Raw genomic sequence first — 15413 nt, 5'->3', positions numbered from 1 at the left:
GAAGAAGGAAGGGCAGAGGGTGGAAGGCGGCCCTGCAGGCAGCCGGGTTCCAGCACACGGGCTCCACCACCTCTGAGAGAAGCAGGCAGCCGCAGGGTGGAGATAAAGTTCCCATGGAGAATGAGGCTCAGAGTCCAAAGTGTTGGGGCTCCTGGCTCTAACTGGAGTCTCCACCACATTTCTGCCCTTGCATGTCATGAGTCATCCCTGTATCCCTGACCTGACTTCTCTACCCTAGTTAGGACACTAGGTTCTGGAGTCTTCGCTGAAGTCGATGAGAAACATGGCTCACTGCCCACACGGGACCCAGCCCCGCTGCCTTGGCGGGTGTGCGGGGACACCCACGCCAGAGCCCCCACCATCGGGGCCGATCCGGCCACCCGTCCTTACCTGCCAGCCCAGATCGCGGAAGCTCACGTACAGCTCATGCTTCTTGCAGGCCTGCCTCTGGTCACCGCTGCTGTTTTCTACGTTGGCGGGAGACGGGGTGCGGGCAGGGGAGAGGAAACACGGGCAGGGGAGAGGAAACACGCACACATATTAGGGTTTCCTCAGCCTAAGGCAGTGGTGTGAGCAGTCGAACTCAGCTGGAAGGTGACCTTTCCGACACAAAAGCCACTCGAGTACCTGTATAGCCCTAAAACTCATTTCCATCCCTAGCTAACGGCCTCCGTAAGAGGCACCACCGTCCCCACCCCTCTTGCGCCACCTTAGCTCCTAATGCTCTCTGGATCCTTAGGTGGACACTGGCCTTTTTGTACACACGTGTTGTCTGGAGGCTGACCTCTGCCCAGATTCCATATAGGAATCCATGCACCACCATGCTGGCTGCGGGAGCCTGCTCAGAGGGGACTGCCTCTGGCCAAGCTCACCTACTGAGGCCAGCCCACCTCACGATGCTCACCCCTCTTCAAGGGCAAGAGGGGGCACTGACAAAGTCCCCACCACCAGGAAGAAATGAGAGGGCAGGAAGTCAAATCCCACTGACCTCCCAGAGAAACACACTACTGAGGTTTTTTTAAGGAGTAAAAACTATGCACTGGGGTTTTCCAGAAGTATGTAAGGTTTGTAGGCATTTGGGTTAGGGCTTGAGCACTTGTAAACACGTAGAAAGCTCTGCCCCCCTCTCTCTCCTCTCACACACACACAGACACACACACACACTCTGGTGTTCCTGCACAATTTTCCATCCTGCAGTTATGGAGATGATTATTATTTTTTCTTTTCTTTTCTTACCCATGACTTGTATTTCCTCCAGCTAAAATTTTCTAAGGGCTTTCTATCATGCTTAGAGCAATGCCTCAACTCCTGCCCTTGGCCTGTATGGCCCTATGTGGCCCTGATTCCTAAGCCACAGCCTTCTTTCTGTGCTGTGTATGTACTGCCAAACCTGTTCCTACCCCAGGGCCTTTGCACTTGCTGTTTCATCTACCTGAAATGCTCCTTTTCATAATCTTTCTATGTCTGGCTCTACTTGATACTCAAGCCTCACCTCGCATGTTGCCTTTTCTAAAAGGTCTTGTGAGGTCACCATTGGATCCCCAGAGCCCAGTGTCCACCCATATTTGTGTAGTTAACACACAAATAAAGAAAACATCAATGCCTCAGCTTCTGTCTACTGCTGTGATCCCTCCAGGCCTCAGAAGGTAATGAACACCAGTGGGTGAGGGACACAAGGAGAACTTCTTGCAGGTTGGAGAGGAAAGCCCAGGAGATGACCCAGGGTTGCCTGCTCGCCTGACCTACACTTGGGAAGCACCCAGATGCACCCATTTCCCCCTGCCCGGTCAGCTCTCTCAGATGGTCAGGTGAGTGGCCCTCCTGGTGGCCTCAGGGGCTCATGGCAACCCCAGCCCTTGTCAGTGACTGGTTCAGACCCAGGACTGAGCTCACCAGCTCCTATCTCATCCTTGGAGTGAGGATTGGCTCAGATAAGAGCAAATGACCCCATTCAAGCCAAAGGGACACAGGTGGAAGCATGCTGGGGCTTCTGGAAAAAAGTTTCCTAATTCCTAAGAAAGACCCATGGGAAAAGATACTCATCTCTTGCCCCTATTGCCCGGGAACTGAAAAGGAGTAGAGCTGATTGTTACATGCAGCCACAGCCTCGAGGAGAAGCCAACACTGAGCATGGTGGGCAAGGACAGGAAGCCAGGGCTTTCATTGTCCTTGACTTTCTGGATCAACCAACCCTCATGCCCACCCAACCTTGGCACTGGGAGCCAACAGCTTTCCTAGTGGTTGAAGCCACCTGATCTGTGTTTCTGAGACTTGCAGCCAAACCACCCAGGGGGTCCTACCTGGAAAGGTGCATCCCGGTGTGGGGGTGGTAGTCAGCTGGAGCCCAGGGATAGACCCCAGAGCACACCAGCTCCCAAGCAGAGTCTGGCCAGCGGGTCAGGACCAGGTAAGGGGGTGCCGCTCCAGCTCTGGAGTCAGCCCCCGGTTCTCCTAGACCTTGGGCTCCTCGTCTGCAGAGCGAGGAGAAAGTGCCTACCAGGGCAGCCGTGCACGTTCAAATCAGTTTAGCACGACGCTAAGCTCATGGCAACAAGATGCTGATGATCATCCTTCCAGCCCACCTGCGAGGGAAGGTTAAAACTATATGCAAACTTCATTCCCACACACACTCTTTAACCATTTGGAGTTAATGACTGCTTCCTCCAAACCTGATGACACGCCATGTTTGGAGGAAGCGAAATATCAGTTTCCTGCTGTCCCCTGATTCACAAGAATTCTATCTGCATGGCTTCTAGGTTAATGAGAAACAGTAAGATAAAAAGGATATCACTGAATTCCCTTCCCCGGACCTCAACTTCCCCATCTGTGAAATGGGTGTGAGAGTTGTGTAGGAAGCCACATGTGGCGACCATACACTGTAAGTCAGGAAGATGTCCTTGGGCACCTGCTGGGCGTTACGCTGTCCTGGAAGCCCTGAATGTACAGCCACTCGGACTACTCCAAGGCTAGGAACAAATCTGAAATGAAATGGTGCGGGAGGGGAGTGAGGGTGGGAGGGAGAAAGAGAAGGAAGAACGAGGTTGACGAGAAGAAAACAGGGAGGGCAGCAGAGGGTGCAGCAATCAGAAAATGGTCTCCAACAGGCTTTCCGGAAATGCGTAGGTCTGAGATGAGCACATATTCATGGCTGGGTGGGTTCAATCCCATGCAACTTCCACCTCCATCAGCCTCTGTGAATATTCCTGATTTTGTACATATCTTTATATCTATAGTTCAGGAAAGCAATTTTTAAAGATTTGCAAACCAACGAGGAAAATCATATTGTATTCATTATGACAGAATTGCGTGTGTCTTTATAGGAGGGATCCTGGCCCTTGGGGACACTCAGAGCTCCTGAGATGACCTCAGTGAGGGTGGGGTGGGCACAGTCTCACCTCCTGGGTGCCTGGTGCACCATCCATCCATCCATCCATGCATCCATCCATCTATCCATCCATCTATCCATCCACGCATCCATCCATCCATGCATCCATGCATCCACGCATCCATCCATCCATCCATCTATCCATGCATCCATCCACACATCCATCCATCCATCCATCCATCCATCCATCCATCCATCCATCCATCCATGCATCCATCCATCCTTCCATCCATCCATGCACCCATCCATCCATGCATCCATGCATCCATCCACGCATCCATCCATCCATCCATCCATCTATCCGTCCATCTATCTATCCATCCATCCATGCATCCATCCACACATTCATCCATCTATCCATCCATCCATGCATCCACGCACCCATCCATCCATCCATCCATGCATCCATCCATCCGTCCATCTATCCAATCATGCATCCATCCACGCATCCATGCATCCATCCATCCGTCCATCCATACAAACTGTTAATGAGTGTCTACTGGTTTGCAGATGCTGTTTTGGGCATTAGAGCTACAGGTAGGTATGAACAAAACAAGGCCTTGCTCCAGGGGCACTTATCTTCCAGTGACAGAGGCAGGCAGTAAGTCAGCAAGTAAACATAGACTACATCCTGTCGAGATGGAGAATAGTAAGGTAGGAGAGGAGGGTGTGCTTCCAGGGGGACTGTGGGATGGAGGGTGCTAACAGAAGGATCTTCTGAGTAAGGGATGTTTGCATAAGAACCAAAAAGAAATGAGAGCCAGCCAGAGAGGCGTCCAAAGGAGGAAAATTCCAGGATGAGGACATAGGGGAATGGAGAGGAAGGTGCCTTCCATGACTGGAAGGTCAGCAAGAACTCTAAGAGCAGTGGCTGCTGACCGAGGGACAGAGAGTCAGGCACTAGAGCCTTCCAGGAATGAGGAGGCATGAGCAGGGCTCAGCAGCAGGCAGCGTGGAGGGGGCAGAAGGTCTACTTTGCTGGACTGAGCTCCAAGGCTGGGGGCCGGGAGAGGTTGGGAGGACAAAGCAGCAATGGGGGTCCGGGGTCCCCCTTCCCTACCTCTGGGCCTGGCAGCCTGAAGGCTGGGACAGGGAACCAGTTACAGGGGTAGCAGGGCCTCCAGAGGGCCAGGTGGTAACTAACATGTGAAGGTCGAGGTCAAGGGAACCATCAGAGAAGAGCTCCAAGAAATCTATCGGACCATTCGCAATACTGTCCAGAATGCACTGAGTGGAAGTCCAAAGATGGCCTCCATCGCTGCGGCAACGCCCACAGTCGCGGGAAGCAACGTCAATGCGCAGCCTCCTTCTCCCCCTCGCTGTAGGGAGGTGGAAGGTAGAGGGGAGGGAGGAAGAGCATCCCTCAGCCAGTGATGTGTGAAGCAGCCTGAGCAAGACAGAGGACCGAACACGTTAGCTTGGGACAGGGACGTGGCAAAGAAGCTTCGGGTCAAGCACCAACATTTCTGGCTGCTTGATGTCCTAAGTAAACCAGGATCTGAAGCTTTGTGAGGCTCAGTGAGAAGAAGGTGCCATGACTGATTAGTAATGTCTGCCATGGGCGGAGGCAGGGCAAGTATCGGCCTGAGTGCCACTTTTCCCAACCCTGTCTTAAAGCAAAGCAACGATATTTGGCTTCATGTTAAAACCCAGGCCCAATAGACGAAGGCAGCGAGCAGCTTGTGAGGCCAGCTGTGGGTGCCAGTAGGGGCTGGGCACTGGCCCCGTCACCAGAGACAACTGCACCGCCCCTCCAGGCCTCCTTGGATCGTGAGGCTGCTCTGGGAGAGAGGTCAGAAGTCCTGTTTCCTGACGACCGCGTATTAGCCGAAAGACTAAGATAGGGAAGAAGAGCTGCCTGTGAAGGAGACTCCCAGCTCCCCTGTCCCTCTGGTCTGGCCCCCCCAAACCCATGCTGCCACTTCATTTGCCTCGACCAGCCCCTGCCTGAGCAGCTCACAAGTTACAACCCCCAGATCATTTGGGGAAGATGCCTAATTCCCAGGGGGTTGGGTGCAAATGTGGGTGGGGAGAAGAAAGTGGGACCCAGTCTCTCAACCCCAAACCACATGCTCTAAGAGCAGGTGAAGGCTCTGGGGCGGGGTGATCAGCCTACAGGGAAGAAAGCTTTGCAGTGGACAGGAGGTGGGAGGGTGAGTATCCCTCCCACACATCAAGGGCTGCCACATGAGAGGATTCAGCAGGATTCCCAGCCATCACATAAGGTAAAGCCCTTCAAAAGGGTATGTATGTGTGCATACACACACAATCAGACATTCTGGTTTACCAAGCCTGGGGTGCGGCCCAGGCCTTGGTATTTTTTTTTTTTTTTAATTAAATTTCCGGGAAGGGTTGAGATAAACTGCAAAAAGGGCCGGAAAGTAGAAAGTCCCAGGACGGAGACAGATTCCAGGCAAACTAGAACGGCTGTCATGTGAGGGAGTGAGAGCCCCATCCTGGGGGTTATGTAAATGGAGTGTTTGGTGGGGATGCAGGGGGGGATATTGGGTGTCGAATTCCAGGACTTTGAGGCCTGGTCTCTCTTCCTTCATTACACCCGACAGGCCTCCAAGACGCTGGGTCTGCGAGCATGGAATGTACCAGCACGTCCTGCCTGGCTGATATGGAAAGACATCTAACAAGTCTCCCTCCTCTGACCCTCCCTGAGCACCCCACCCTGCTCCCCACCATTCTCAGCGCAGCCAGAAGGATCATCTGATCACCCCTGCCCCCACACCATAGCTTCAAACTCTGCAGAGGCTTCCAAATTTGTTTTGGATGAAGTTCAAACTCAAGATGTGACTCTGAAGAGGACTCTTGATCTTGCTCACCTTGCCAGCCCCACCCTCCCCTTGTTCCACGGCCTCCCTCTCCCCTCAAAGGAGCGCTGCCGCCTCCCACCCTAAGCCCCATGCCTGTGGGTCCCACTCCCCAGATCACTCTGGTCAAGCCGACCCAGCCAGGCCTCAGGGGCACCTGCTAGTCCCTAAGTTCTTGGCGGGGCAGTCTCCTCTGCAGCCCTAGTCACCATCCCCTGCCCCTCAGGACTGTTAGTAAGTGACAGCCACGTCCAGCCTGGCCCAGACCCGAGGGCGGACCATGGCTGGCTTTCCCCAGGGGACTCAAGCTGCTAGAGCCAGCCCAGAGGAAGTTCCCACTGCAAATTAAGGGATTCTGTCGGATTTTCGTTAGGGGGCCTTACAGAGCCTTCCAAGAAGCCTAAAAAAGGAATGGATCCACCTGCCAGTGAAGAAGCCCTCCAGAATCCCTGCACACAAGCTTCAGACACTGAAGCCCATGCAGGGGCCCTGGGGTCAGGAAACCCTGCTCTAAAAACTTCACCAAGCACAGCGACCGTTCCTTTCTTCGCCTTCAAAAAGGAAAATGAACAGAAATAGGAAAACTGGCTACATGAAGCCAAAGAAGCTGATGACAGTAAAAGGTTAGTCTGGGGGTGGGGGCTGCTTGGCCGCCGCGTGCCCCCCGTGTTCCCCTCCGGGCACAGCTCAGCTCAGAGCTGCCCATGCAGCCGGCAGGCTGATTCCGCTGCAGACCCTGCCTGGCCTCGCAGCCCACCCAGCGCTCTGAGATGGCGCAGGGGCACGCAGAGTAAACCACTCTGCAAACGTGGTGGGTCCACTTCCTACGGCTGCTTTAATGAATTATCACAAACACGGCGGCTGAAAACAACACCAGTTTATCATCTTCCAGCTCTGTAGTTCAGAAGTCCAACACGGGCTAAATTCAAGGGGTCAGTGGGACTGTGTTCCTTCCGGAGGCTCAGGGAGAAATCGATTTCTTTGTCTCTTCCAGCTTCTAAAAGCCACCCACCTTGTCGGCTTCTGTGCCACACCCCACCTCTATCTTCAAAGCCTGCGACATCACACCTCTCTGCCCTCCTCTGGCCTCACACCTCTCGGACCACAGCGAGGAGGGATTCTCCGCCTGGAAGGACCTCCGTGATTACAGTGGGATGCTGGGCCCACCTGGACCATCCCGGCTTATGTCCCTATTTTAAGGTCAACTGATGAGCAACCCACATTCTATTGGCAGCCTTGGCCCCCTTTGCCATGTAAGGTAACGGATTCACCAGTCCTGGGGATTAAGACATGGACATCTGGGGAGCTGAGGGAGCACCGCTCAGAGAGCAGTACAGTTGGTCAAGGTGAGGGGACAGGGCAGGTGGTTTCTTTCAGCCACAAGCTGGGCACCTTGGATCTGGGTGGTCACTTCCGCAGTCCATGGGGAAAATGGTTTGTTGGTGAAGTTAATTTATTTGCAACTTTCCTTTTGGTCTGGGGGAACATCGAGGTGCATCTTTTCAGAAGTGGCACTCAACATGCAAGAGACCATGGGGCGGGGCGGGGCAGGGTGTGGGCATGCAGGCCACAGGCGTCCACAGTGTTGAAGAGGCCGGTCCAGGCCAGCCCAGCCCCCAGACTCATCCCAGCAACCCCAGGCCACCAGATGCCAACAACACCCTGGTGCCTGGTCAGCCCAGAGGGAAAAGGACCCTGTTGCAGCCAAGCCCCAAGGCTGGCAAAGGCAGGCCCACACGGGGCCCAGCAAATGCCTAGTGAATTGTGTGAAGATAGTTAACAGGATTGTTGGGGGGCCCAGAGTTCATCAAGCAGACGCCTCCTGGCAAAACCAAACAGGCTCAAATCCCAGGGCTGCCACTTACTTGCTTTGTGCACTTGGACAAGTTACTTAACCTCTCTATGCCCCATGTCTGTCTCCACTATCAAATGGCAGGCCATCCTCCTCAGAGCCTCAAGAACCACAAAACACCATACACCCTACAACAAGTACCTAAATGTCTCAAGCCCTGGAGGTTTCCTGGAAGGAATGCACTAACCAGTATTTTCTATTAAATCTTTGAATTGCTAGCTATGAAAATGCTAGCTTTATTTTTAATTTGTTTTTACTTATAATAATGCATCATGGCAATGAACCTAAAAGTATCCCCCAAAATACACTGGAAAATCTAATGCTCATTTTTTTTTTACTTATAATAACAAAACATTTCAAACAAACCTAAAACTATCCCAAATAATACACAGAAAGCTCACTACGACCCATATTTAACAAAGTAGTAAAATGAGCCATGAGTTTCAAATATCTCACTTTAAGAACTAGAATTGAAAACACAGCAAACTCCCCCATTTTTTTCTCCTTTTCACTCCCAAGCAGCGGCCTCCCTGGGGAAGGTGGTGTGGTATCTTCCCACTACATGTTTCTAGAGCTTTCTTTCATTTATTTGTAGCCATCACTTTGTCTACTTGGAAATTTACACGACTGGCATCTTGTTACACTAATGTTGTGCTATGTGCATTTCTAAATGAACTTACTACTTTTATACAGTTAAGGCGGTGAGCTCTGCGCAGGATGGGATTTTGCGGGGTTTGCTTCCTGCTATGTTGGCTCGAGGATCATTTGCGGGGCATAGGAATGGATTTGAGTCACGCCCCTACTGGGGTCCTGCTGTGGGTTCCTGGGGTCCGTGCACTGCCCCTCCCGCCCCAGGGCGTACCTGCCACGTTGGCCACCCGCAGGGCTTCCTGGTTCTTGGGAGTCTTGGAGCGGTTCTGGCTGCGCTGCTTGCCCCCCGTGGAGCGGGTGCTGCGAAGGTGGACCTCCGTGGCCTTGAAGAAGGCCACCATGAAGGGCTGCTTGTTCTGGGGTCCGTGCCGCCCGATCAGGCCCGCCAACTTGGGGTTGATGCTCTGCCCTAGACCAGAAGCAGTCAAATGCACAGAAGATCGATTACAGGAGAAGCGGTTTGCGGGGAGGGGCTGCGTGGCGTGACTTCTATCCTCGCCTCCATGGTTCACTCATGCACCTGCTATTGTCCATCCAGCAAGTACTTATTCAGCATTTATGCCAGGTTGTTCAGGAGCTTGGAACACAGCAAGGAAGCACACAGAGGTGTCCTCTCGGCATGCATGGGGTGCAGGGGGGGTGCGGGCAGGAAGCACAGACCACGGTAGCCCGTGGTGATATGTGTGCGGGGAGAAAAACGGAGCGGGGTGGGTTAGGAGCCGGCTAAGGTTTGCGGGGCTTGGGCTAGAGGAAGCTCCACTTACATTTCCTTGGCCAAAGTGGGTCATGTGATCCACCTAATTTCAAGAGGTGGGAGAACCCTGTTTGCCCAAGGAGGGTGGGAACCATGGCAAACAGCCCCAGTGACAACCACCTTATGCATGGAGGGGCCGTTTGAGCAGAGGACTGGGTAACAGCGAGGGAGGGAGCCATGTATGTAGGTATTGGGGACAGGCATTCCGGGCAGAGGGCACCGCAAAGGTAACTGCTTGGAGGTGGGAGCAAGGCTGGTGTGTTCAAGCAACAGGTAAGAGACCAGCTGCCGGGTTAGAGCACCGACTGGGGTGAGCAGGGACGAAGGAGGGGTCAGTGGGATAAATCAGGGGGGACTACTGGGAGCACAGATCATGTAGGGTCCTGTGGGCAACAGCAAGCACTTTTCCTTTATTCTGTTTACTGAATTGAACAGTGTCCCTCCACATTCATGTCCACCCAGAATCTCAGGATGTGACCTTATTTGAAAATAGCATCTTTGCAGACGTAACTAGTTAAGATGAGGTCACACCGGACTTGAGGGTGGTGATGGCAGCTAACCCAATGACTGGTGTCCTTAGAAGAAGGCCACGTGAGGGACGCCTGGGTGGCTCAGTCGGTTAGGCGTCTGCCTTCAGCTCAGGTCATGATCCCAGGGTCCTGGGATTGAGTCCCGCATCGGGCTCCCCGCTCTGCGGGGAGCCTGCTTCTCCCTCTGCCTCTGCCTCTCTCTCTCTCTATCTCTCATGAATAAATAAATAAAATCTTTAAAAAAAAAAAAAGAAGAAGGCCACGTGAAAACACAGAGACACCGACAAACACACACGCACGCACACACCCCCCCGAGGGAAGGAGGCCAACAAACACCAAACACCAACGAAGCCAAGTAAGGACTCGTTCCTCAAGCCTTCGGAAGGGGTACAGCCCTGGGACTTCTGGCCTCCAGACTACGGGAGGACGAAGCCCTGCTGCTTTCAGCCCCCCAGTTTGTGGACCAGGGACTGAGACAGTGGTGTGAAGTGGCAGCCACGGGGTGTTTGAGCTGCGCAGCGGGCACCCCGAGCTGTCTCTAACAGAGCACCTCAGGTGCCCCCGGAGGGCCAGGGGGAGGCTACTGGACAGTCCAGGGAGAGGGACAGGGCTGGCTCCAAGCAGCAGCGAGCAGGGCTGGCCAGAGACAGATCCTCAGTGATTCATTTTTCAAATCCGTCTTTGGAATTTACATTTAAAGTTTTGTTTTGAAATGATTACAGAATCACAGGAAGTTGCAGAAGAAAATGTACAGGGACGTGCCCTGTACCCTTCCCCAGTTTCACCCCATGGTCACATAACAAGAGCACATCCCAAGCTGGGAAACAACAGAGCCTGGATCCACCTTGAAAGAAACATCTGGCAGAATTTGCTGAGGGACTGGACAGAGAGGCTGCGAGAAGGTGCAGTCACACCTGACTTTCGTGCTCTGGGCCTGAGCACCTGGAAGAAGGGAGGGGCCGTTTATGGAGGTGGGGAAACTGAGGCAAGGGTGGGGGAGGGTGGAAGGCGGAACGCAGTGTGGTTCAATGGCTGCCATTTTCGGTGTCCACCTGTCGCCCGAGGGAAGCTGGCAGGTGGGCAGTGGACCATCCCAGCCCGGGTGCAGCTCCTGATCCGGGGGGAGAGACGGACTTTGGAACCACACGTGCTCTGGCTGGGCGCCAGACTTCCCGAGTTCAAGTCCTGCCTCTGTCACTCAACACGCAGACGCTTCCCAGAACAGAGCTTTGCACGTCGGACATGCTCGATAAATGTTGGCTCGGGGCATCGGTTGGGGTGACAGGGAGGAATTCCTCTGGGGACAGGGTGTAGCTGGACAGCAGCCTGAGGGCCGAGCCCAGGCACCCTGACTCCACCACTGAGAGGTCAGGGCTTGCATCAGAGTGCCCAGTTAGGGAGGATCTGGAAGGATCTGGAAGAAGCTTGGGGAGGAGGAAGGAGGGCACCCAGAGGGTACGGGGCCGGAGAGACAGACAGGAGAAAGTGGACGGAACAAGCGCCATGTCCTGTGCTCTGCTGCTGGGCAGAGCCGGCTGGGAGCTGAGAGCAGGGTATCAGCTCAGGCCACTGGCCAGGGTGTACTTATTGTCATGCCGTATGGTGATAAATATTCCAAAGAAAGGTAAAGCAAGAGACAGGGCAAAGAAAGCCGATCTCACTCATGAGAGAACAGCCCAGAGAAGCCGAATAACCTGACCAAGGACACCCAGCTTAGAAGTGACAGAGCAGAATTTGAACCCAGGCTGTGTAACCGGGACAGAAATGCATAACCCCCAGTTAGGTCGGAGGGGTCAGAGGCCAATGAAAGTGGTGCTTCTGGAGGCCCTGGGCCCGTCCACATCTGGAATTAACTTCACCTGGAGCCCCCCAGACGGGCCCAAGTCAGGAAACCCAGCCTCCCGGGGACCAGATCGGCACCAGGGGGTTCGCTTTGGTTTTTTAACAGCTCATGTTTAAAAGAGCAAACGTCCCCCATCCACCACTGCTTTACCTTCACCCCCTTGAATGTTCAGCTTTCCTGCATTCTTTAGCAAGGGTTTCCTCGAGTTCATGCATTTATAATTCGAACGATTCTATAAAAGAAACCATTAAAGCTGAGCCCCTAGGAATTGTATCTTGCCCCCACCCCCACCTGGAAGGCTTTTAGGGCAAAATAAAAATGCCTCGCTTGAAAACCTGATGCTGTTCCAGATACAGTAAATCCAAGGGCCGCGAGCGGGCCATGCAGCACCAAGGGAGGGGGTCTGGCTGGCTCTTGCAGCTGTCAGGACAGCCAGGTCCGGGGACCCACAGCCTCAGCAGAGCAATGGGTGGACAGGGGGGAAAGAAGAGGAACTTCAAGGGGTTTAAACCTACATCTTCCACCGACCACCTTGTGTGGGCCAAGAGAGGTAAAGTTGGATGCTGGGATCTCGATTGCCTCATCTGTAAATTGGGGATGATGCTATTTGTCTCACCCATGCCCCCTTTCCTTGGTACCCAACCCAATTTTCATTTCAGCCTCTGTGCCTTAGCAGACCCCACAGGGGTGGGCCTGTGGTCTAACGGACAACAACTAATCCTCTAGCTGCAGTGATTGGCTCAAGGACGGACACAGGACCCAATGCAATCAATGAATGGAAGAGAGGTACCCTGGAAGTTTCTGGGAAAGAAACTTCCCATTTTAGCATTCGAAAACAACCTTCTCTCTCCCTGGACAAGATTGAGGGAGGAGGAATGGATGGAGCCCCAGAAATGGCCACCAACCAGAGACCACGAGATGTTTACATTTTCAAATGGGGCTGATCTGGTGGAAGGAAGAGCAGAGAGACAGATGCGGAATTTCTGGTGACGTCACTGAGCCACTGGATCAAACCAGTCCTGAAGCTCGTTTCTTGCCCCAACCACCAAAATGAACAAACCCCTGTGATTGTTTAGTCCAAGCCGCACGCATGTGTGTCTACAAAAACACGTGTGTGCAATTCCTCATAATTGGGATGGTTACTGCTGTTTCATATAAACCTGGCTTTTATGCAATATACCGTGACATCTTTCCACATCAACGAAGCACACTGACCTCATCCCTCGTGGCCACAGAGGAGCCTCGCATCTGGAAATGTCTTTACCTTATCCTCTCCTACCAACGGACACTGAGGTTATGTGTCCCAGGCTTGAGCAACTACCCTGTTATTGACCCCTTAGTTCATTCAGCAATACTGACGAACGCCTACTGTGTGCCCGGCTCTGTGCGAGGTACAACAGTGAGCCAGAACAGCCCCCCAAAGCACCGCTCCCCGCCCCACCCCGGGGAGGGAAATAAGCTCAGGGATGCAGAGTATTGTGATTGATGGTGGTGATGGCCACGAAGTAACTAGGACCGGGTCGGGGGCAGGGACAAGGGGGACTGGTCAGGGAAGGCTTCTTAGGCACGGGGGTTCTGGAGGAGGAATGTTCCGCAAGGAAGGAATGGCAAATGCCAAGTCCAGGAGACAGGAACACACATGGTGTGTCTGAAGAACAGGGAGGAGGGGAGTGGAGCTGGAAAGAGGGAGGGAAGGGGGGCTGGTGATGAGGCTGGGTCACAGAGGACCTTCTTGGGGGCTCTAGATCACATTCTAGGTATGTCGGCAGCCACAGAGGGTCTGGACAGGGGAACGTGGCCAGACTTCTGTGGTGAGAGACCCACTCAGGCTGGTGTGGGGGGCAGATGGTGGTCCAGAAACAAGCCGCCTCCCACCAGGCTCTCCTCTAGACCCTCGCACTTTGGGTGGCCTCTCTGAGCCCTGCCCATGCTTTGCTGCCCTCCCACGAGCCCCACAATTCAGGGCAGGGTGGTCCCCTCCACCCACTGCCCCAGCACCGGACAGGGTTCTAAGACTGGCCACAGCACGTTGACCCAGCAACGGTGGCCACTGGGGGGCACTGGAGGATGTGCACACGTGTCCCAGGAGCACCGCTCCCCTGGAGTCCTGACGACCACAACTGTCTCCACACATCGCTAAGTGTCCCCTGGGAGGCCACACATCCCAGGTGGTGAGCCACGGCTTGTCACACCCCTCCCTAAAACAAGCGCCGCTCCTGGACAAACACACAAAGGTAAGTCCTCACAGTCAAGTTTTTAACTGTAAAACGCTAGAGACAATGTGGCATTTTATCCAAACAGTTAGCGGACCAGGCACCTAAATAATTCATTCACCTTTTTACAAATATTCATGGTGCACAGGCCGGGGCCGGGCACTGCTCTGTACCCCGGGGGTTACACCCAGAGCCCGGGGAAGGAAGCGCAGAACCAGATACAGTGTGATCACATCTTGGAGAGAAGAAATTTAAAGCATATACCAACATATGAGAGTATGTATACACATAAGGTTTTTTCTTTTTTGTTTTAATACCCCCAAAAGGGGCCAAGAAGCATTTTACTGGAGGAGAGGACATGTGGGTTGTCTGGCAGAAGAATTCTATTTCATTTTATGATATCACAGGGTATTGGCTTTACTTAGCACGTGCAAGGGCAAGTACCTGTTTTGATGGTGTGTATCTAAATGTCCAGGGTGAATATCACCGAATAGGGAGCCAGGCCACATGCACGAGGCAGAGGGCTGGAGGTAGGAGTAGTAACTGATCGAGGCAGGGAGGAACAAGAAACATAATACTTTAACCATAAGGTCTGTGTCTTCAGGGAAGTTGGAAAAGATGTATAGCCTAGCTAAGAATTAATAGGTTAAAAAGAAACAAACCCACCTGAAGATTTGCCCAAGAACAGGGTTGCCAGACTTTGCAAGTAAAAATACAGGATGCCTGGCTGAATTTGAATTTCGGAGAAATGAATAATGTTGGCAGTATGTGGGACATACTTACACTAAGTAATTATTTGTTGTTTAGCTGAAATTCAAATTTAACGGGGTGTCTTGTATTTTAATCTGCCCATAGGTGCTCCTCAAGTGAGGAGAGAAAGGTCTTCCCGATGTAGCATTAGATCTGATCCCCCTGTTGGCTGCAGCAATACGTGATGGACGAAGGCATCTGGTCTACCCGGTAGGCAGGTGCGTGGGCTCAGGGCGATGGCTTCGCTGCTTTCTTCCTCTTTAGTAGAACACATGGCTTGCCTCTTTGTGGGATGTTTTAATTCTGTTTTGGTTTTGAGTTTTGTTTTGTTTTGTTTTGTTTTAATTTTAGTGCTTAAACGAACATCTTGAATACAGATGCGTGAGTCTTCACAAATGTATAGACTGATGTGATCACCACTTCAATCAAGATGCAGAACGGCTCCAGCGCCCCCCCAGAACTCCCCTGTGCTGCCTTTTATCTCAGTGCATTGAAACTGGAGATGTCTCTGCTTCCCAGGGACATGTATATCAAGGTCTGGAGACATTCTGGGGTTTTACGACTTGAGGGAGGTGCTTCTCCATCTAGTGGGTAGAGGTCAGGGATGGTGCTAAAC

At 53.0% G+C, this 15413-nt stretch overlaps 1 protein-coding gene across 1 annotated transcript in view; it reads right to left on the bottom strand.

The window, feature by feature from the left end:
• Positions 1 to 116: 116 nt before the first annotated feature.
• The window catches only part of BMP7 (bone morphogenetic protein 7), an 82315-nt gene continuing 67018 nt past the window's right edge, over positions 117 to 15413 (bottom strand). The window contains exons 4-5 of the mRNA XM_081832540.1: positions 8919 to 9116; positions 117 to 467 (exon numbers count right to left, since the gene is read on the bottom strand). Coding sequence (XP_081688666.1) covers positions 289 to 467; positions 8919 to 9116 — 377 coding nt within the window. The 3' untranslated portion in view covers positions 117 to 288. The remainder of the gene's footprint in view (positions 468 to 8918; positions 9117 to 15413) is intronic.

This window comes from Leptonychotes weddellii, chromosome 10 (genome assembly GCF_054177405.1).
Source record: "Leptonychotes weddellii isolate Sample4059 chromosome 10, ASM5417740v2, whole genome shotgun sequence".
Classification (NCBI taxonomy): Eukaryota; Metazoa; Chordata; class Mammalia; order Carnivora; family Phocidae; genus Leptonychotes; species Leptonychotes weddellii.
Note: the sequence above shows the minus strand (reverse complement) of the source record. Positions and strands in the feature narration are given on the sequence as shown.